Raw genomic sequence first — 23,839 nt, forward strand, 5'->3', positions numbered from 1 at the left:
CACAATTTTCCTACGTACATGTATGAAAACATCACAGTACACATCATGTACATCCACAAGAATGAGGTCCTAACTAGAATAAGACATATTCCTTGCTTGTATAATTATATCAAAATGGATTCTACTGTTATGTATAACTAAAAACAACCAATGAATTTTAAAAAAAAAAAAAAAAAAAAAAAGCATCTCTTTTGATTCATTTATTACACCACTGGGAAACATAATGACCTTTAAAAAACAACTCAAATCTGCATTAAGGTATTCTTAGACGTATTTGGCAGACTACAACTCCAAAAACAACCACATCTCCAACACTTAGTAATAACTGTGAAGATAGTATAGCAAAAGAGAAAGGCAGTAACTGTGAAAATGGTATAGCAAAACAGAACAAAAAAATAAAGTGTTGCTAAAAATTATTTAACATTATTGACTTTTTAAAAAAAGTTTAGAAATAAAGATTTTGACAAAATTTTAAAAGAGTTGAGCAAGAGAAAGTAAATGAGAATGTTAACTGGAAACAAAACAAAATTAATTAATTACCTGGTACTAGCACAGGAGCCCGTGGTCTTTTGGCGTGTGCTCCGCCTCAAACTGGGGAGCTCAGCAGGTGGGGACTCACTGCGCTTCTTGGTAGATTTTCTTAAACCTATATATGGAAAATACCAAAGTAAAACTTTATGAAGAGAGGTTACTGTGAATTAAAATTTACAAAATTCTCCTGGTCATCACCCTGCTTAAAAGTACACAGAATCATTACCTGACTTATCTAGCATGATGATCAAGTTAGGTTTTGACCTAGCCTACTCATAATGGGAAAGCTAATGGTGCTTTGCATTCCAGTTCAGATCAGTCTTCTTACTTTGACTCAAGCTCTCCCATAAAATGCATGACAGTCTCACTGTCATGGGAGTCTCCTCTCCCAAACCATCCTCTTTCAAAGTTCCTATTTATTTAGTACTCTTCCCCACTAAGGCCAAGGAATTGCTATATTATGTATTATGTATTTCAAGAATTTGACAAATTTCAGTAAATTTGTTATATTATTCTTAAACTGTTCCACTTCAGCAGTTTACATAAGGCTTGTCAATAAGGTTATTGAGAGAAGAAAAAATGTTTTCTTTATACCACCTCATAAACAAGAAACATGCTTCAAATAAATGTTAAATGTTCAATTTGTAGACCATTGTATAATTAGGAAGAAAAGTCAATCCAGCACACTTCGTAAGTTTTTCTGGAAGCTACCTAATGCTTATAGAGGGTATATAATATCTAAAAAGATATAGCAACTGAGTAAAATTATTATTTTATGAATAAGGGAGAAGCCATGATGGCATTAATCCACCCTTCCCCCTCCCAACTCTACAAACAATGCTACTACATACATGATGTCATTCTGGGCACTAGGCTCTGTCTGAACAAGGACTTCCAGTAAAAGATCTCTATAGTCAGCAATCATATTTCCACTAGAACGATGGCATTATCTTAAATGGATGTGAACTTCTTCAGAGATTATATACTCCTGCAGGTCACCTGCATTTTTTCATAAAGTTTTAATTGCTTAAAAGTGAAAAGGCAAGATAGTCTTTCCTCTCTTGATTGTGTTAAAAGCACCAGTGAAAGGTCTGAGAGATAAGTTGTAAAAACGATTCTAGACATCTTGACTTGGAATAGTCTTTATACCATATATAAGGAAAGTTGATGAGTGAAAAGTTATTCAAGAATCTTTAAACACAGAACACAAGCTATAAAGCAAAACCATGTGTTCAGATAGGCATTATCATTTAGAAATCAAAACCACAGTTTCTGGAACTTTTTTTCCCCAAAACAACTTTTGTGGAAGTTTAGCTGGACACCTGAAGCTCACATAAAAGGTTCATAGAATTATAACTTTAACTGGGCACAGTAAAAGTGTCCTAGCTATCTGGGAGATTGAGTTGGGAAGATTACTTGAGCCCAACTTCAAATCCAGCCTGAGCAACACAGGTGAAACACCATCTCAAGGGTGGTGGCAGGGGTGGAGGGTGTTAATTGGCAAAATAAGATTTGCTTTAAAGTTTAAATTTCAACTTAATTTGAGATTGATTTTCTATATAGCTTATCACCAGAATTACCTGATGTAAGCACATACCTGTGCCTGATATCCCTATCCTACTCTAATTCTATCTTTTCACTGGCACACACCGTGGTCACCTGAGAAACACACAGAAAACACAAAAGAGCAAAGGAGCAAGTTTAATGCGTTGGTCAATTCGTATCAGCATTTTTAAATATTAAAAACATTTAAAAATATTTTCAGAATATTTAATTATACTTATCTGAACTTTATGGAGAGGTGAAAGTAAACCAAAAAATAGAGTACTGGGGAAAATACCCACAAGTACAAATTCTATTAAAGCATTCCCAAAATGAAGAGCTATCACTTGCAATAAATCACTTTTAAGACCCTTCTATTATTGTCAGTAGTGAGTGCATGTAACACTAAACTACCCTTATAATATACTATGATACAGTAAAGGACAGAAGCACAAATCCTCATATTTAAATACAATATTTAAATAAATAAATGTATTGTAGGTTACTGCTATACTGTTGATTTCTAGTGGGGACTGAAACCAGGGCTTCATGCTTGGTAGGCAAGTGCTCTACTACTAACCTACACCTCCAGCCCTCTTTATTTTGAGAAAGGGTCTGGATAAATTGCCAGGCTGGCCTTGAATCTGTGATCTTTCTGCCTCAACCTGCCAAGTAGGTAGGATTTCAGGTGTGCAACACCATACCTGGCATGGTATGCTTTTACAACATTTTTATGCTTTCACTCTTCAGGCACAAAGATAAGATAGACTTTAGAATTTAGCTTTCTTTTAATCTTTATTTAAGTTAACTTATATATATTATATATTCATTTTATGTGTATGGTTCAATGAGAGTGACAAAGGTATTCATCCAAAACATTAGGTCAAACACTATAAAAAGAGACAAAAGGTCATTAAATAGTGATAGTCAATTCTTCAAGAAGATGTAGCAATTTTAAGCATATTTAAGAAAACCTAAATATATAAAGCAAATATTAAAAGATCTGAAGAGAAACAGAGCAAAATCCCATTTTCAAAACTGGACAAATCATTGGAACAGAAATCATTAGAAAAATATTGGCATTTTGGTATTAAAACAACAACAAGAACAAAAAAAAAAACTTGGAAATAAAATTAATCAAGAAGGCAAGAGATCCATATACTGAAAATTATTAAACATTCAAAAAAGAAACTAAAGATGACACAAGTAAATAAAGATATCCATGTTGATGTACTGGGAGAATTCGTATTGTTAAAAAGTACATACCGCACAAAGTGATGTACAAATTTAACACAATCCCTATCAACACTTCAATGTCATTCTTCACAAAAACAGAAAAATAAATCCTAAAATTCGCATGGAACCATGAAAGACCTTAAATAGCCAAACCAATATTGACCAAATAAAACTGAAATCAAATTATGGCATTTCAAAATCTATTAGAAAACTGTAGTAATCAAAACATCATGGTAATGGCATGGTAACAGACACATCAACCAACACAGCGCCCAGAAGAGCACCACACATCTACAGTCAACTGATTCTCCACAAAGATGCCAAGAGCACATAATGAAACAGACTGTCTTGTCAATAAATGGTGCTGCTAAAACTGGATAGCTGTTTTCAGGAGGAAATCAGACCCCTATCTCTCATCATATACAAAAATAAAATAAAATAAAATAAAATAAAAATGGACCAATTACTGAAAGGCAAGATTGAAAATTATAATACTACTGTGTAACAAAAGAGAGGAAAAAGGTTCCATGACATTGGTCTGAGGAGTAATTTCTTAGTTATGATACCAAAATCAAGGGTAACAGCAGCAAAAACAGATGGGATTCCATCAAACTAAAAACCTTTTGAGTAGGCAAAGGAAAAAGAAAGTTAAAAAAAAAAAGTCCTATATTGGGGATATAAGTCAATGAGTACAAAGTTTCAGTTTCATCAACATAAAAGGAATAGTTATGTTGTTCTGTTGCAAAGCATGGTATAGTTAATAATAATGCAGTGTATATTTCAAAATACCCAAGAGGATCTTAAATATTTTCATCACAAAGAAATGATACATTCTGGATTTGATCATTCTACAATGTACACATATACTGAAACATCACACTGTACACTGTAAATACATATGTCAGGAATAAAAAATGTTCCTTTGTTCCTCGCAGTTAATTCCCTATCTCACTTCAATCCCCTAACAATCAATGCTTTGTTACTATTCTACCTATTCTAAAATTTCATATAAATGTAATCATGTAGTGTTTGGGAACTGAATTTGGTTTTTTGCACATATTTATAGTCCATTCCTTTTTATAGCTAAGTGATATTCCTGAGTGGATTAACACGCCACAATCCACTTATCCATTTGTGGTGTTAAACTTTAAGATCACCAGTCTAAGTTGCAGTGGGGTAGGACAGAAGAACAAACCAGAATGGCAGAGCAGACAGAAAAACATTTACAGCTGATGTCATAATCAAACCATAATATAAAATAATTAATTAGGCTAACTGTCATGACCCCCTTTACCCTAATAAATTGAGAGCTAACCCCAAACATTTTGTTTTCGGAAAGAATATCCATTTGCCTGTAAAAGAGTTGCTGTGTATAATGCTCTCTCTAGTGGAAAAGGGACATCACTATTTGCAGTTTGGTAGATGGCTTTTTAGAAAAAAATATAGCTTAACTTTCTTTTGTCTGTTCAGCAACTGACACTGCTCCAATATACTATCCTCACAATTATAGAGTATTTGAGTTGTTCAAAACCACTTACAGACATGAAGTTATGAGGATTCTGATACTTAGAACACAAAAATATCAAGTGATTTGCTTAAAAGTGTGTAATCCAATCAACTTCATGATCCCTAAGCTTATTCTGAAGCAGAACAGAGAGTGCTACATCTTCAATATAATTCTGGCAAGGTGATAAAATTTTACCTTATTGGGTCAAATAAAAATTTTAGAACTATCCATAAACAAATACAGTATCTGTAGAGAAGTTTCCATGCATTTTACTAGCCAAGCAAGAGTATTGCAATAGAAGAAGAAATAATTAACTTACTGAAAATCAATAAAACACATGTGCATGGGTATACACAAATACACATTTCTTTCCCAAGCTCTGTAATGCAGAAAAAATATTCAGCATTTATTTTTATGATGCCACTCTGAAAAGCAACCAGAATTATCACTGGTCAGATTAATATAGCCTTATCCACAAAGTCATTATATAATCAAGTTAGGAATAAATGCAAACATGCTACTTTTCTCAAAGTTCTTGACCTTATATTGGAACAAGAATGTATGCACTTGCTCCTATAATCTTTATCGTTTTACATAAAAAGAAATTGGCAGTTATATTGTTCTCTCAAAAATTGTAATTAGTGCTAACACAAAAAGAAAAGGGAAGAGAAATTCACTGGTTTAGACAAAGGGGAATGAAAGGAGGGGAGATGGGCATAGGAAAGACAGTAGAATGAAAGGGACAAAACTTTCCTATGTTGATATATGAATACCCCCACTATAGGAATGGGATCCTAGTAAGTTATACTTCATGTGTATATGTCAAAATACACTGTCATATATTCTAAAAAAGAATTTTAAAATGTGATACTGCTAAATCCAAAAATGTAGTTTGTTCTACAATATACATTTGTTTTCAATAGTGTGCATTCCTAGACCAAAACTGATTTACTCAAGCTCATAGCTTCATCCTTTTTAAAAAATGAGGCATTTTGCAAAGGGTGGCTTTTAAAATGTGAAACATTTAAACTGCATATGTATTGACTATGGGCTTAAATTTTTATTTTTACAGACTGCATTTTGATTCATTGTATTCAAATGGGGTACATCTTTTCGTTTCCATGGTTGTGCACAATGTAGATTCACACCATTTGTGTAACTATACATGTACATAGGGTATATGTCTCATTCCACCGTCTTTCATACCCCTACCTTGTTTCCCTCTACGTAATCTGAAGCTCCTCCATTCTTTTCTCACCCCCTCGCCCCACCCTCATTATATATCATCATCCACTTATCGGCCTTTGGTTTTTTGGGATTGACTTATTTCACTTAGCATAATATTCTCCAATCCCATCCATTTATCTGCAAATGCCATAATATTATTATCTTTATGGCTGAATAATATTCCATTGTGTATATATATATACCACAGTTTCTTTATCCATCCATCTAAATTTTTTTTTGAGAAAACATTTTAGATGAATCAACAGATGAAGTGTTGACAATGGCCCTAGACATTTTCTGGATATTTAATTTACACAAAAATAGCTAACATGCTTTTTGGGTGCATTTTAGTTAAGTTTATTTTTTGGGGGGGCAGGGGGACATGGGGTACTGGGAATTGAACCCAGGGGCATTCCACCCACCCCCAACAACATTCCCAGATTTTATTTATGTACAGGGTCTATATTGCTTAGGGCCTCACTAAGTTGCTGAGACTGTTCTCATAACTTAGATTCTTCTGCCTCAGTCTCCCCCAAGCTGCTGGAACTATAGGCATGCACCCCTGGGCCCAGTTGATTTTTCTTTTCTACTGGAAAACTTTTAAGATTTCTTATTAAATAGACAACTGTGACATGATTCCAATTCTGTTCTCTGTAAGAGAAACAAACACTAGCTATGTGTCTGCCTATTAAAGGAGCCACCAAGATAGACACTATATTGCTGCTCTTAACTTCGCTGAATTACTTAAAAATTAACAACTAGACAATACATATTCACTGTCATATTCTTACATAATCTCTACTGAAGGTACGCTGATCTTTTATATGAAATATACATATCTCAGATCTATTACACAGCCCTTTGCTATCACATATTCTAGCAATGCAATTTATTAAACTTTCCAAATTTTTTCCCTCAGTACTTGAGATTTAACCCAGGGGAACTTGGGCTACATCTCCAGTCCTTTATTTTTTATTTTGAGATAGTGTCTAAGTTGCTGAGGCTGGCCTCAAATTCACGAACTGAAAGGAGGATTATTGGAGAAGAGGAGGTGATGGGCCCTTAAGCCACAGGTTTGGAATTGTTAGGCCATCTTCATTTGACCTCATGAATTCAACCAAGCCTGAAGCCAGCCAACCTCTTGGCTTTACCAGTTATGTAACCAGAGTTCCTTTCCCATTTAATTTTAGTTGAGCATCACATAAACCCCCAAAATGCTGAGTACAATTACTACATTAAAAATTTCACTCTAGAATAGGTGTTGTCAAATTGTACTCTGTAGGCCAAATCCAACTGATAGTCTGTTTTTATATAGCCCACAAGCTAAGAACAATTTCTGTATTTTTAGAGTTATAATAAAAGATGATGGTGATGTAATAGAGACTGTTATGGGATGAGCAAAGCCTAAAATACTTACTTATATGGCCCTTTACAGAAAATGTTCACAGAGCTGAACTTTGAAAATAAAAAGGAAAAATGGTATGCAATATTTGATCTGAAATATCTCAAACTTTAGGAAGAATTTAAGTAAAAAATGTCACTAATCGTTTGACTTGCATGTTCAATGCAAATCACTTTGGATAAAATGGACATTTTAAAAACATAAACCTTCCAATCCATGAACATAAAATGTCTATTTTGTGGGTGTCCTTTTCAACTTCTCTCATCAGTGTTCTATAAATCTTCATTATAAAAATCATTCACTTCCTTGGATTATTACAACCTATCAGGGATTTAACTTATCAATCATATTAGGACCACTTTGCTGAGAAAACTTAGCAATGAAAAACAACTGTGGGGACCTTTTCAGTAAACAGCTCTAAGTCCATCAGTCAATGGGCATTTACACCTGACACAAGTCAACAGAATCATGAGAATCTGGCAAGCCTTGAATATGCTATGACTACCTTCAAGCATACAAATTTTTATTAATAGTTTACTTTGATACAATAAATTCACAAAATGGAAAGTAATTATATAAAAAGATATCACAGATTTTTAAATAACTCAGTAATAAAAGACTGATTTTGTGGAAACTAAATCCAGATACAATTTTCTAAACCAAAGTATTATTTCATAGTCAATGCACTTCATGCAATGATTTGGTAATATTAAAAAATAGTAGAAAGGTACAAAGTTATTGATCTATTTAATACTTTAAAGAAGCATAACCAGTGACCAAACAAGGAAGTAATGATGACAATTGCAAAGCTATATTTAACTTAAAAATTTATAACAGTGTAAATGCTCATTTACTAATTAAGATATAGCCAGATGTAGTCATTTAATATGATGTAGTTTATATTTTTTTGACAGGAAAAAGTCTGATTTGAACAGGAAAAAAATTTGGTGTCTCTACACCTAAAACATGGATATTACTTCATTCTTTCATTATAAGGATGAAATCTGATATATGTCAAGTATCAATTATGGAGCCAGGCACAAAACGAGCACCTGAAAAGCAATTCTACCATCCTGTATAGCAAGATACTACTTCTGAGAAAGTATGTGCATGTACACAAAAAAGTGCCTGTCTTTTGGGTAAAGAGAGAAGACTGAACACATGTGCATTTATTCCTGCCCTTTCATGAAATACTATTAAACAGAACTAAAAGAATCTGAGATATCCAGGCACAGGGTCACATGCCTTTAATCCCAGCTACTCAGGAGACTGAGGCAAAAGAATCAGAATTTAGAGGCCAGACAGAGCAAAATAGGCAAAAAGGCAAGAGAAGATCTTAAAAAAAAAAAAATCTGAAACCTAAATCGACACTGTTGAAAAGAACGTAACAGAGACTGCACTCCCAGAGTTATATGCATTGCAAAGTTCAAAAAGCTCTAAGCATAAAACTAAAATAAGTTACCAGACTATAAAACACAGAAACCCAAAAAAGGCTCACGCACTGATGGTACAAGGTTCTCTGGGGGCGGTTTTGGTGTTAAAACTGAGGAGTAACTGACAGGGTATTTGTGAAGCAGGGATATTCCCAGCTTCCCTCCCCCACTTGCATAGCTGGACAACTGTGCCTCTCCTGACACATTAAAACACAGGACCATTATTCTTTACAAAGTATAAAACACAGGCATTTCCTAAAGTACACAGCTGCAAATAGATGCACCAAACCATAAATGCAGAGTGATGGAAACCAAGTGCACATATACTAGATGACATACACTCCACTTCTTTCTCAAACCTCTTCAAGGTCAGCCCCCAGCACTCAGGCACTTCAGCCTTCACCTTAAAGCAGGAGTTTGAAGGAATTTTGCCCACAGAATTTTGCCAGGCAAAAACAAAAATAAATCTAAAAATAAAATGAGGTTCCACAACAAAACAGCCCAACCAGATCAGTAGACAATGACTCTCAAACTCCAAACTTCACAAATTAGATTATTGGTCTCACACTTGAGTATGAGGAAACAACCAGGAATAAAACAGAATCTGAGGAAACTTAATAGTTTAAAAACAAAAACCAACCTCAAAATAAATCACCTCCAAAAAGCCCTATTTAAGCAAGTTATTAATGTCTTCAAAAAAAAAAAAAAAAAAAAATCATCCCTAAACCAAATACAGGATTCTATGGGGGGAAAAAATGAAAACAATATAAGCTCTTGAAAATGAAACAAGATAGCAAACAAGGGGTGGGAGAAGCAAAATCAATAGAAAGGTTGAAGAAACCTACCAGAAATAGAACATTTTAAAAAGGAAAGCAAGAGAAAAGAGGTCAGATTAGGACCATTCAAGGAGACAATCACACCCATGTAACAGGAAATGGAGAAAGAGATAACAAAGTTAAGAGTGACTGAACAACCATCCTGGGTTGTCTGGGACTATCCTGGTTTGGGAGCTGAAACTCCTGTCTTGGGGACACCCCAGACCAAGGGGAACCAGGATAACTGGTTAGAAGGGATGAAAGCAAATGACCAACAATGGGCAATATCTTGAATTATCTAAATAATGGAAGTAAAGATCTGCAAGCTTCCATAGAAATGTATTACATAAACAAACGGTCAGGAATAGAAAGGGTTCAAGCATTGAAAACTAACAGAAATATTGTTCTTCAAAAATTTTGAAGGGAAGATAATTACTGACCTAAAACTCTACATCCAACCAATCTATTCAACAAGTAACAAGGTGATAAAACTTCCCAGCATTCAAAATCTGAAAAAAGGACAAAGCATTTAAAAAATCTCACTAAGTAGTTTTTCTTTTTCTTTTTTTTTGGGTGCTGGGGATCAAACTCAGGGCCTTGTGCTTACAAGGCAAGCACTCTACCGAATGAGCTATCTCCCCAGCCCCAGTAGTTTTTCTTAGAAAGCAAGCGGAAGATATATTTCATTCAAACAAGAAACAGATATGAGATCTAGAAAAAATAAACTGGAAAGACTGAAGAAAGCCCCAAAGCGAAAACAGGTACTTTAACAGGCCTAAACAGCAATTATCCCCAGGTCTCAGGTCTTCAGGAAGATAAAACAGATGCCATGAAGACAACTTGAGAAAATATTAAACAATAAGAATGCAGCATGGAGTGAGGAAGTAATGTATAACTGAAAAAAAGGAAAACAAAAAAAATTCATCATTAAATTTAGGACAAACAAATATGCAGTAAGAAAGGAAACATTCCCACGTGGCTCCATGTAGATAACATTTACAGGTCCATGATAACGTAAACACTGTCTGTACTGGTCATGACTGGGAGAGAAGCATGAGCACTATTTGTTTGCTGGGAGAGAAGACAGGATGATGCTGGAAGGCAAAAATTCTAATTTTCTATGAAGCAGATGAAATGCAGATCAAAGTAGGAAAAAAATCAACAAATGGACATGTACAGTATTAATCTAGAGTCAAGTAAATATCAAGATAATCAGCTACAGGGAAAAAACAATATGAGATGAGAAAACTGCTGGGGGCTTTTGCAGTACTGCGGACTGAACTCAGGGCCTCATTCACAGGCAACCGGTTGGCTACATCCCCAGCCCTTTTTATATTTTGAAACAGAGTCTCAGTAAGTTGAATGAGAGATACACACCCCTGAACCCTGCATGATGCTATGACTGCTGTTTTTAATAAGAAATCTTATTTAACTCCCTGACTAAACTGCTCTTAATTGTTAATAAGAGAAAAATTTGAGGATACACACACACACATAAAAAAAAAAAAAAAAAAAAAAGTAGCCCTTTGTAAATGGAATTGAAAGTGACATCTTCTTTGTAGATTTTATGTCTTCTGGATTTGTTTTTAATAACATATTTTAGAATTAGAAGGGTAAAAAATATTACAGAACACAGAGGCAAGAGTAGAAAAGACTGATTTTAACTAACATAAATTCAATCAAATTAATTTGACAGTTCTTAACTCAAACACTTAACATGGTCACTTATAATTCATAAGGAATGTAAAACAAAGCAAAGTCTTTTTAACAGAGGCCAAAGATATGTTTCTTTTTACTGATCTTTTAAAACTCTGGCATCTCTTTTTAATTTACTGACATTTTTAAAAGTCTCAAAAAAGATTCTTTGTTAGTAACTTTTCAAAGTGGTTACATATTGGAATTATTAAACTTTTAACTTGCTACATTGTTTTAACAGCTGCTGTATAATACAGAAAAAGCCTGACATTCAAGACTCTTCCTTTGAAGCTCCCCACCGCATACCTCCACAAGGCTCAAAGATAACCCACAACTTTTTCAATTCAATAGATAGGATTCTACAAGACACAAAAAGGTGAAATCAAGAATCTGACTTCTAAATTCTTTTCTCCTATTCAACTCAATCTTACTTCTTCCCCCTATGCTGGAGATGAAAAGTACCATGTCTCAGACTGATGGAAGGAGATCCAATTCAAGCAGAATTACCGTCCCAGAATTCATCATCACTTGCCTGATTTTGTTTAGTGCTAATAATGGCCACAAGCTGTATGCAAGTCACCAAAAGAGTATGAAACTCAAGATGGAAATAAGTTGGTTAGGACTGCTGACCATGTTATTAATAAATATGCACATGATGTCCACTTTAAATAATGGAGAGTAAACTAGAGCTACAAATAGATACATCAGACTGGAAATATAATACCCTTAAAATTTCTATAAATAAGTTTCTTAATTACTCCGATTCTGATCACCAATTGTCTTGTAATTCTGTGCTACCATCTACTATTCACATTTTGAAATTACTGCAATTTTTAAAAAACTGCTTAATTTTTAAAAGAAGGCAGATTAGCAAAATATATTTTGATGGCAAACTAAGTTATTTAAAGTATTAAAATATGATATTTTAAAACCATCCTACTGGTTTTACATTTGTACTATATAAATTTGTAAAAATGTCTGTTTACCTGATTAAATAGCACATAATAGCTATAATAATTTACCAAAACACATTAAAAATTATCACACAGCACTATCCTTTCTGGGGTAGTTTCAAGACTTCTACCAAGTGATATAGAATGACCTCTATCACTGAGCTATTTTGATCAGCTGCAGCTGGCAAGCAGCAATGCTTCAGAAAACCTATCACTAAGGTAGCAAATTTCACTAGCTCTCCTGCCAGCTCTAGTTTCTTACCAAGAACATGTTCACCAACCTATCAGCCCTTCTCAAAAAACACAAACTGCAAAAAGTCTTCCTGCTTAAGTGTCCTGACTAAATGCATTGCATCACTTCCCAAAGTGTATTCCACAATCCACTGCTGTCTTCCGAAATAAGAACAGTTGTCAAATAAATATATAAAAAATTGTGTTAAGCAGAAGTAATAGTGGAGATTTCCTGCAGTCTATAATATGTTAATGTATATCTTGAATCTCCTTGAGTAATACTTGACCATGAAAAGTCATTTTCAGAAAGTATCTTGAAGGTACTATTATGTCTATAATTCCAAAAAATTTCTCCTTTAAGCTGAAGCTAACCAATCAACCAATCATATCTTAACATGAGTCTTTACTTGAAGACTTTACCTGAAGAAAGGTTTAACATCAAAGAAACAGATTTACTGGATCTTAAAAGTTGGAAGAAAACAAATGACATCTGGGGAAAAAATAAACTATTCAATCTGGAGTATTTTAGATATCACTAAGTGGCCTATTTTATTTTATACACATTTTTTTTCTGCTGAGATCTGTACTAGAAAGAAATCTACCTATCAACTTTTCTCCATCAAAACTAATACTGCCCCTTGGATTAATGAAACAACAAAAACCACCAACAAACCCTGATGCATAAAAAGTCCTTCATATACAAGACCAGAATTCTTCATACACCATTTTATATTGGTAGATTACATGATACTGTAATTCCACGAATTTGTTCTCATATTTACTCTTGTATTTATGTTTTATAAGAATAAGTATTATTACTTTGCAATTAAGAATAGCATCATAACTATAGTTGAATTATTTGCACAACCTCACAAAACCGAAGACAACATAACTTTGAATTTGGGTCTTCAAAATCTAAAAATAGCTAACTTAAACTGATCAATGGTCAGAATTAATCAACCCCTCATTCACAAAATGTTGTTTTACATATTTTCTGCCTTAAGAGGTTAATTCCAATTGTACATCCTAAAATTTATAATGCCCATGTACCAAGCACTATGCCAAGTCACCACACATATTTATTCTTCAAATACTACTGTGCATATTTAACAATTAAAAAATTACAAACTTCCCACGATTGCAACATGGTAATATGGGATTCAAATCCAAGACTTTTAGCTCCATGTAAGTACTCTTCTGCGGCCTGGCCCCAGTCTCAAATAACATTATTTCAAACCCAGAGAATTTACCTGCCAATTCTAAGCCTTCTCATATAAATTATTTCTGACGAAATGCACTTAACCTTGTCTAAGATAACGTCCCACCCTGTATGAATTCAAGAATCCTTCTGAGATTTAGCTCCCCTGATCTGCTATTCCTGTGCAATCTACACAGCTTGTGATTGACTCTTGACTATCACTTCTTAGTTCTTTGCCCTTGAACAGATAACTTGACCAATGATTTCAAGTTTCCTTATCTGTACTTGCCAAACAGGGATGATGAGGGATAAATAAGAGGTACTCATACAAAGTATTTAGAATAACTTGTCAAGCACTTATAAGTATAGTAAGTATTTGCTATTACTTTGTTTCAAAATGCTTTTCATTTATTTGTAAAGAAGCAAATACATGGTGAATGGTATATGAATCCCAGGGTTCACCTATTATTCATTCCTAAAGATTAACCAACAGGAGCAAAGAAGGAGCAAATAAAATTAATTTCCTCTGGGGTCTTAATATTTTCAAGTGACCCAATTATGCTACAGGAAACTACAGGAAATAAACACAGGTAATATTCAAAGTCACATACACTACTTTCTTCAAATCCTAACTCTGCCACTTATGAGACATGTCACTCAGAGAAATTATTTCACCTCCTTGGAATAAAGTTATTTAATAACTATTCTAAAACACTATTATTTTGAAAAGTATATGTGACTGCATATGTAAAATACCTGGCACTTGTTAGATGCTAAACAAATTCTGGTTGGTTCCTTCTCTTGTTTCAGCAGTTTAGGTTATAAATAGAGATCAGAACTAGAAAAGTAGCAGTGAGACTAGAAAAATAATACAGTGACAACAGAACACACAGAGGTTCTGTGAAAGTAAGAAAAATCATTATGAAATGAGTTTTTAAATACTAAATCAGTTTGTGACTGCATTTAAAGCACACTTAAGAGAATTCTCTGGACTGATCTTTTACTAGCTCAGTAGCACTGCCAGAAATCTTGGGGTTTCCTGAGTGCTCCCTTATGACCAAGGAAACCCCATTAATCAGCAACTGATAGGGCCAGATTTTTTTTTTTTTTAAAGCATGTCAATAGACTATAAGAAACTAAATGATCTCTGAGAAGAGTCAAAGTCATGACACTTTAGTACTATCTGCTATAACCTGGCACTTGAACCCTCCAACAAATAAGACCTAAAAACTTATACTCTTCAAGTGAGATAGACTAGACAGGAAAAAAGGGAAGAGTGAATTCCATGAACTTACTATGAACTCAACTTGGTTCACTGGCTATGGAGATTACACAGCTACTACATGGACACACATCTACATAGAGATACAGACATACTTCTACTTTATTTAAAAGAAGTGAAAAGAAGAGGCAAGATCTGATATAAATAATTTCAATTATCAAGAAAACTTTGGCAGAACAAATAGACAGTTGTTGTCCCTTTTTAGCCTGGCCTTTTATTTCCTATTTAGCTTAAGATTGCTATCTAACAAGTCCTGATCCATTATACGAAACTGAAAAGGTTTTGTACAGATGGGTACCATATTTAAAATACCAAACAGAGGAAAGTTTTAACAATCTAAAAGATGTTACCTTCACAATAACCCTATGATACAGTTTAAATGTTGCTTTCTAGTATCCTTATTAAAATTCAGCTAATATTGAATTGAAAGTAGTTAAGAGATTTATTTTATAGTTAAAGAGAGCTAAGAGCTTTAATTCAGTATTAGGTTAGACTGACTCAATATTAACTACAAGAATGCTAGTAGACCATTATGTAAAATGTTCAAATAACCAAGAAAAGGCTCTATTTCCTTGTCAAAATACAGATTTGAAACCACAATTTTCTACAAGGATGCAGAAGAGAAAAAGATAGTCAGAAACAAGATTCCTGATTAAATACAACAAAAATTCAGTGCTTTTAAAAAATGGAGATAAATAGCCAGGTGCACTGGTGCACTCCTACACTCCTGTAATCCCATGGCTTGGGAGGCTGAGGCAGGAGGAATTCAAGTTCAAAGTCAGCCTTGGCAACTTAGGAAGACCCTAAGCAGCTCAGCAAGACTGTCTCAAAATAAAAAATATAAAGGGCTGGGGACCTAGCTCAGTGGTTAAGTACCCCTGGGTTCAATCCCCAGTACAGAGAAAGGGAGGGAAAAGGAGGGAGAGCGGGAGAGAGCGGGAGAGAGCGGGAGGGGGGTGGGGCCTGTGTGTGTTGGGGATTGGGGGGGGGGGACTTGCTTAGCACATTCAAGGCTCTGGGCTTCATCCCCAAAACTGTATTAAGTGATTTCTTATTGTACTTTTTCAGATTTCTTAAAACAGAATCCCCCCATCCCCACAAAAAAGCCAAATAGTAGAAGAAAAAGAAAACTATTTTAGCACTTTGGGAAGCACATAAGTGAAGGGGGTCATCACTAGTTCTACTCCATTCTAATGAGAAAGCTTCCTGAAAAATTCTTTCAGGAAAAAGAGAAGGGAAAGTGCTTAAAGATCTCAAAGCCTAGCTCATAAAGGAACGTAAGTAACCCTGTTTTCCCATCTGGTTTGTTTCTTTGCTTGAATGTATTATCCTCAAACATTAGTTCTTTATAAATTCCAATTATCAAAAGGGCAATATTCTTTCCCACTAACTTAGGACCCAAAGCAGTATATAAAGCATTCATCTTTAGTCTAAGCTCCTTAAAAGTCATAGAATATTTCACATAAAATTTATATTTAATTTATATTAGGACACATTTACTCTACTAACCTAATTTATTATCACATATCAAGAATATGATCTCTGATCTCTGTGAAAACCAACTCAGAACTAAACTGACAATTTTGTATGTAGTATAGAAGAAAATCCAACTTTATGTCCCATACTGATATTAGGAAACAACTGAAATAGCAGATGTTGCAAAGGCAAAAAAAAGATACAAACACTAAAATGTGATGGTTTAGCACTGTGCTGGGTTCAGTGGCACACACCAGTAATCCAAATGACTCCAGAGGCTGATGCAGGTCACAAACTGGAGGTCAGACTCGGCAAATGAGTGCGACCAGTTCAAAGTTAAAAAAAAAAAAAAAAAAAAAAAAATTGAGAGTTGGGGACAGATTTCAGTGGTAAAACACTGCCCCCATTCCCCTGCATTACCCCCACCCAAAAAAAAAAAAAAAAAAAAGGAAGTTCTTTTTTGTTTGGGGGCAAGGGTAGAGAGTGGGGTACCAGGGTACCAGGGATCAAACTCAGGGGCACTCAACCATTGAGTCACATCCCTAGTCCTATTTTATATTTTATTGAAAGACAGGGTCTCACTGAGTTGCTTAGTGCCTTGCCATTGCTGAGGCTGGCTTTGTATTCGAGATCCTCCTGCCACAGCCTCCCAAGCTGCCAGGATTACAGGTGTGGGTAACTGTGCCTGGCAGGATGATTATTCATCTCTTTCCATAAAAATAAATGTTGGATCAATTATCAAGTATTGTTATATAAATACAGTAATAAATCTTAAGTTGCCTCAGACTGGAACAAAACTAACTTGAAAACACAATCACTTTTGACAAACCAAGAGAAATTTTCTTGAATTAAAGAAAAGATCTTCCATAAACTTACTTGCTAATTTGGCCTGTAATCCAGAAGGTCCAGGTTTTGATGTCTCTGACTTAGAAGACCCTGGAAGAGACAGTTTTGTTTTAGGAAGGCTAACTTTAGGGCTGAAACGAGCAGCCCAATCAAATTTTGAAGAGCCACCAGTTTTACTCTGTTCCTTTTCTCTGCTACTTCTTCTGGGACTGGGACTAGATGCTGAACGGGAACGCCTGGCCTTGTTCTGGTCTTTTCCTTGTTTCACCCTGGCACCTGGTGGTACTGTGGAAGAGGCCGAGGCTACAGCAGAGGACGAGGAGGAAGTAGAGGCAGCAGAGGAAGAATCAGTGATGGTGCTACACCCAGCTTTGGCTGAGGCGGCTGATTTTGAAGCCAGCTTGGTAGGTTTTGCAGATCTCTCTTCGGCACCAGTTGATTCGGACCCAGAACCACTCTTTACACAAGAACTCTCTGTCCTTTTTCTTTTTTGACTCCGTGAACTGCCAGCGGCCACACTCTTTCTGGTGTGAGCCTTGCTTGTTGACGGCAATTGTGCAGATTTCAGTTGTTGCTCCTGGTCTAAATGTCTCTTCTTTGACTTACTATGTGACTTACTCGTTTCTGAGGGAGACTCAGTATGCTCAAGTGCTTTGGGTTTTTTCGCAGAGCTAGGAGAATTGGTCCTGTTGTAATCTGGACTAGCACTGCGTTTCACTCCTCGAGAATTGTCTTTCTTAGGCACCTGCCCCGTTTTTTGCCTTTCTGAAGTATTGGCTCTGTCTGGATCCTCTGGTTGTGGGACTATGACAGCAGATGATGAACTGCAGCTTCTAAGAAGTTAGATAAGAAAAGAATTAATAACAGCCTTTAAACCTATCATATAACACTCATTTCCTAACTTCTTAAACCTCTGGAAGTAAGTGCTTGGGGGGGGGGGATGCGCCAGCTTGGCAGCAAAGTTTTCCTACTAAGTCCAGTATTAAAAAAAACACAGGTTTTCAAATTGTTCAAAATTGGAAGGTGGGAGGGAAAGGTGTGATTTTGGATGGCAAAAACACTTGACTAGAGAATAGGGTATTCTTTAGCACAAAGATTAATGACACTAAACACTACTAATCACAAAATGAGTTAAGATCACAAGAAAAAATGTTTAGTGGTTCAGAATCAATAGAAACTAGAATCTTGATGTTCCATTCACAAACACAACTGTCAAAGTTCATAAGATATAACATATGCACTTTCAAATCAAGGGTTACAAAGTTTTATTTTGTAGTACAATCAAATCTTCACAGTAACATTCCTTTCGAAAGACTCCTACAAATCAAATCTTAAGGATCACCGACCTAAACCACGGCTCCAACAAATACTAAAGAAAATGGTAAAAAGGCATTTTAGATGCCCATAATTGTTAAGCAAATGGCAACCCTCACAGCTCTCTAAACAAGGAAGAACTTCACTGTCTGGGGCAAAGTGTACTGGTACAACTACAAAGGAGATAAACTATTAATCCTAAAAGTCATACGCAAAAGAATAATGAAAACCTGTTTTAACAGTTTGGAATAACCTGGTAAACTTTAATATATGTAATAATTCAAATGCAAAAAATTCTGCCTTGAAAACGTATAAGCAACGTGAAGATTTACCTTTTAGAAAGGTGTCCCCTTGATAGTTCAGAAGTAGTATTAGACTGCACTTTGGGTGCCTTAGAATTAGATTTTCTACTCTCAGGAGGGCTATATCTCTTATGTTTTGCCTGCCCTAAATGTGACCTGTCAGCAGAAAATCAAAACAGAAATCTATCAGGACACTGAGATGCAAATATAAACTTGAAAGTGAAATATTTTACATTAAAAAAGCCTCTCAATTCTTCATTATTGACCTACCCTTCTTCTAAATATCATGTAATTAAATGATTATTCTACCAAATAATATAGCAAAATAAATTGCCCTGTTAGAACAAACCCTATTCCATACCTAAAAATAAAGGTTTCTTATTACTACCAGTGATCATAATTGTGCAGTATTAAGGCAACTTAATGAATTTTCAGCAATTCTACTGCAGATATTAAAATATGCTATATATTTACAAACAGCAAATCCAGACTTTTAGGATCCAAACATCATTTCTTATAGACAGCATGTGATATTGCACAGTAGGATGACTGCAGGTAACAATAATGTGCTGTACATTTCCAAAAAGCTGGGAGTTCGGATATTTTCACCATGAAGAAATGATAAATGAGATAGATACCCTTAATCTGATTTAAGCATTTACACAATGTAAACACATATGGAAACACCACATGGAACCCCATCATTTTTATTTATTGAACTGAAATTTATAATTTAAAAAATTTTAAACAGGTAGTGTGGCTGTATATAAGGCAGTTTGTGATTCACAATGATAATGGTTTCCAATTTGTACATTAAAATTCGGGTAAGAAAAAAAAATTCATATAAGCATAGTAAATGCAGAGGCTGATAAACCAATTCCCAAACTGATTTTACACACAAAATCATTAGAAGCGCGAAATAGTAACTTATGTGAAATCAAGACAATAACATTTGCTAAGAATTTTAAATATTAAATCAACAGAAAGTACGTAAAGAAAACATCCTACATAGATCCTTTAAGAATTTACCACAACGTATTCCAAACACATTTAAAAGACTCCATCCTTGATATGGTTGCATTATATTTATAACAAATCAAAGTCTTATGCCAAAAATGGTCTAAAAGTTAGTTTGAAAAAAACAGATGTTCTGTTTTCAATTCAGATCTTTTAAACCATAGGCAATAATTAAAGGAGATTTACATAAGCAATAAAAAGAAAGTATGCATTAATAGAGGTCTAGAAAAACTGGTATTATGCACATGAGATATTCATATAATAAATGCAATATATAATTCACAGCAAACATCATTCTCCACATAAAAGACTGTATACTAATAAGAATTTAGAACAAAGTTTCATCCATAAGCAAAAATGCTTACTTTATTCAAACAAAAATTTCTGATGGGGGCAGGTAGCTCAGTGGTAGGGCCTGGGTTTCACAGGAAGACCTGGGTTCAATCCATAGTAGCAAATTTTTAAAGGCTTTCATTCCAAATACCACCTCAAAAGAGGTTAGTAATAAATCAGTGAGAACCTCACTCAGGGATAACTCTGATGTTATAAATCCCAACATCATAGATGTGCAACCATCTCCTCAAAAAGACCACCCAAGGTTTCTAATTCAATATATTTACTTCTTCTTCTATTTTTTCTGAATTCAATAATGAATTCTTGAAGAAATGAGCTTCTCAATAAAAGGAAACAGTTCTTGGATCTCTAATACCACTTTTCCACTGGGAATATAGCTTAGTGGTAAATAGCACTTGCCTAGTGTGCACAAGGTCCTGGGTTGCAGGCCCAGAACCACAAGAGTCTAATACCACTTACATTTTAAGTATTAAATATTTACTTTAGTAATGAAGGTTCAGGCTCTTACTCAACTCCACAATCTTTCCCCTATCCACCCCCCTGCAAGATATCTCCTATCTCAAGGTATAATCCAAGCTGAACCTTTTAAGATTTTTATACACTGAATTTTTATATTTTCGTCCATTAAAGATTAAAATTTTTGCTTTGAGGGCTGGGACCGTAGTTCAGTGGTAGAGGGATTGCCTAGCATGTGTGGGGCACTGGGTTTGATTCTCAGCACCACATATAAATAAGTGAAATAAAGGTTCATTGACAACTAAAAGTTTTTTTAAGAATTTTTCTTTGACCTATGAGTTGATTATAGATTTTTTTTTTTTTTTTTTTTGGTATTGGGGATTGAACTCAGGGGCACTCAACCACTGAGCCACATCCCCAGCCCTATTTTGTATTTTATTTAGAGACAGGGTCTCACTGAATTGCTTAGCACCTTGCTTTTGCTGAGGCTGGCTTTGAACTCAAGATGCTCCTATCTCAGCTTCCCAAGCAGCTGGGATTACAGGTGTGCACCACAGCATCTGGCTTAGAGAGATTTAATTTTTAAGAGTTGCTTTCAGGGGCTGAGGTTGTGGCTCAGTGGTAGAATGCTTGCCTAGCACATTTGAGGCACTGGGTTCGATCCTCAGCACCACATAAAAATAAAATAAGGCACTGTGTTCACCTACAACTAAAAAAATTTTTTTAAAAAGAGCTGCTTTTATTATAATTCTACTGATATCAAAAGTTCTGTTCCTTTTTAGGAATGAGGTATGATTTTTCAAATCATTCCACAAGTAACGTTAAAAGTTAATCATTCCACAAGTATTTTAAAAGTTATAATGTTCTATTTTTCAGGGTACAGAATTCAATAACCATACAAGAATATTTACAAATTCTGGCAGTAAGGTCCTTTTACTCCTTCATTTTTTTGTCCCCAGGAGCACTCAACCACTAATCCACACGCCCAGCCTTTTCCTGTTTTTTCTTTTGAGACCGGGTCTCATTAAGTTGCTTAGGCCTTGCTAAGTAGCTGAGGCTGGCCTCAAACTTGTGATGCACCTGCCTCAGCCTCTGGAGTCACTGAGGTGTGTGCCACCTTGCCCAGCAGGTCCTCTAACATTCTTATTTTCATAAAGTTTTACAATTCAAGAAAGTCATGTTAAGGAAAATTATCCATTCAAAACTAGATAACCTAATGAAACATAACATTTAAAACAAAGTTAAAATCTTCAAAAAATGTTGTTATAAAAAAATGTTATTATATGTCCCTAACAAACCTCATTCTCTTTGTCATCAGAAACTGATGTACATCAACTAAGGTTGGTCCCACTACAGACATAGCAGTTCTCATCTTTTTAACAAAAATAAATTATTCTTTCCTCTTAAAACATCTAACTTTTGGTTGCCTATTTTGTTTGCAGTAATGGTGGTCAAATCAAGGGCTACATCTAAATTTATATCTATCTAATCTCCCTCATTTCTCATGTCTTTACTATTACTAATTCACTGACAAATTTAGTAGGTTAAATCTCAGCATCAGATCACAAAAAAGTAAAATATGCAATTGTTCCAGATAACCAAAATTCACAAAACTGGCTTAAATCCCCAAATTCCACCCTTATCTTTCCTAAAATTATTCTAAGGTATGATAATCTTCCTGAGGACTAATACATATTTTCAAAATATACTTATTGTTTAGGTTCATCAAAATATTATCATATTTCTGCCCACATTTAAAGGGGTCTTAAATATCTTCTGTAAAGGATAATATTTTCACTTTATGGGCAATACTGTATGACAGAAACAGACAGTATGCAAACCAATGAACATAGAGATACTCCAACTAAAATTTTAATCACAAAAACAAGCAATGAGAGCCAGATTCAGTCCATGGGCTGTTTTTTTCTAATCCTGGATTAGAACAGGAAGTAGACAGCCAGATGAAGTGACAACACTGGGCCTCTGAAAATGAGGTTCTTTTTGTTATATGTACTTACAAAGTACTAAATACTCAGAATATGGCCAGGTAAACCTTTATAAACTGATGATGTCCACTCTCGAATAGTCTATTAGAACACCATAGTATTCAGATCTATCTAAGCCTTGGCTGCCTCCTGTAGGTCATTTTTCCAATTCCCTTATTTATCATGTCCTGATGCTCCACGTTAATTTTTATTAAGAAGCATAATCTCTTTGAGATCTAGTAAAATTTATACTCTCTATAAATCAACTTTGCAGAACAGCATAATAAAATTCACGAAAACCTGATGAGCACTAGAGTGAGCCCATATAGTAAATCCAACTTCAAGTGTATGTGTGTTTTTTTAGGAGCTTCTGCAATAGCATGTGAATGTTCCTGAAAAGACTGTTATGAAAAAAAAAAATTATATGATGTATATATAGATTGGACACAAAGCACTCAAACCTATTAACATAGTGAGAATCCTAATGAAATCATCATCAATTTTAATATAAGACCAAATCTCAGGCTCTGGGGGGTGGCTCCAAGGTAGAACGTTAGGCTTGCATGAACAAGGCCTGGGATCAATCCCCAGCACCACCACCTCCACACCCAATAGAACAGATTAACAAATTAAACCTCTACTAAAATATGCAAGAGTTATGGGTCAATCCATCCGTTGGCATCTTATTTTTGTACTTTCTCATTTAAATATAAAATTTTAAAGACATTTTAAGACAAGTTTCAACAAAATTAAAAACAACTCCTCTTGGGTAAACTTTCTTTTCTGCCACCTTCTTTATAAACACAACAGCAAATGATTTTGAGATTTTTTTGATTGTTGGTTGGTTTGTGGTGCTGTGGATCAAAACAAGGGCAAGCACTCTTACCACTGGGTTACATCCCCAGGACTCTGAGCATAGTTTTAGCAGCATAAAGTTACACTGATTCTGGGAGCCCCTGATCTAGCTATGGTTTATACTAAATGATATGTTTAAATAAATTCTGCAAAACTTGCAGGGTTCTGTACGGTTTTCATAT

The 23,839-nt window shown here is 34.9% G+C and overlaps 1 protein-coding gene across 18 annotated transcripts in view; it reads right to left on the minus strand.

Annotated features, from left to right (window-relative positions):
* Nucleotides 1–23,839, minus strand: part of Trip12 (thyroid hormone receptor interactor 12) — a 147,086-nt gene that overhangs the window by 71,807 nt on the left and 51,440 nt on the right. For 11 of the 18 annotated variants that reach the window (XM_047544449.1, XM_047544448.1, XM_047544455.1 and 8 more), the window contains exons 3-5: nt 19,021–19,146; nt 17,405–18,207; nt 541–646 (exon numbers count right to left, since the gene is read on the minus strand). In XM_047544449.1, coding sequence (XP_047400405.1) covers nt 541–646; nt 17,405–18,207; nt 19,021–19,146 — 1,035 coding nt within the window. The remainder of the gene's footprint in view (nt 1–540; nt 647–17,404; nt 18,208–19,020; nt 19,147–23,839) is intronic. The other 7 variants (XM_047544461.1, XM_047544460.1, XM_047544459.1 and 4 more) reach the window with 2 other exon arrangements.

Source organism: Sciurus carolinensis, chromosome 3, assembly GCF_902686445.1.
Source record: "Sciurus carolinensis chromosome 3, mSciCar1.2, whole genome shotgun sequence".
Classification (NCBI taxonomy): Eukaryota; Metazoa; Chordata; class Mammalia; order Rodentia; family Sciuridae; genus Sciurus; species Sciurus carolinensis.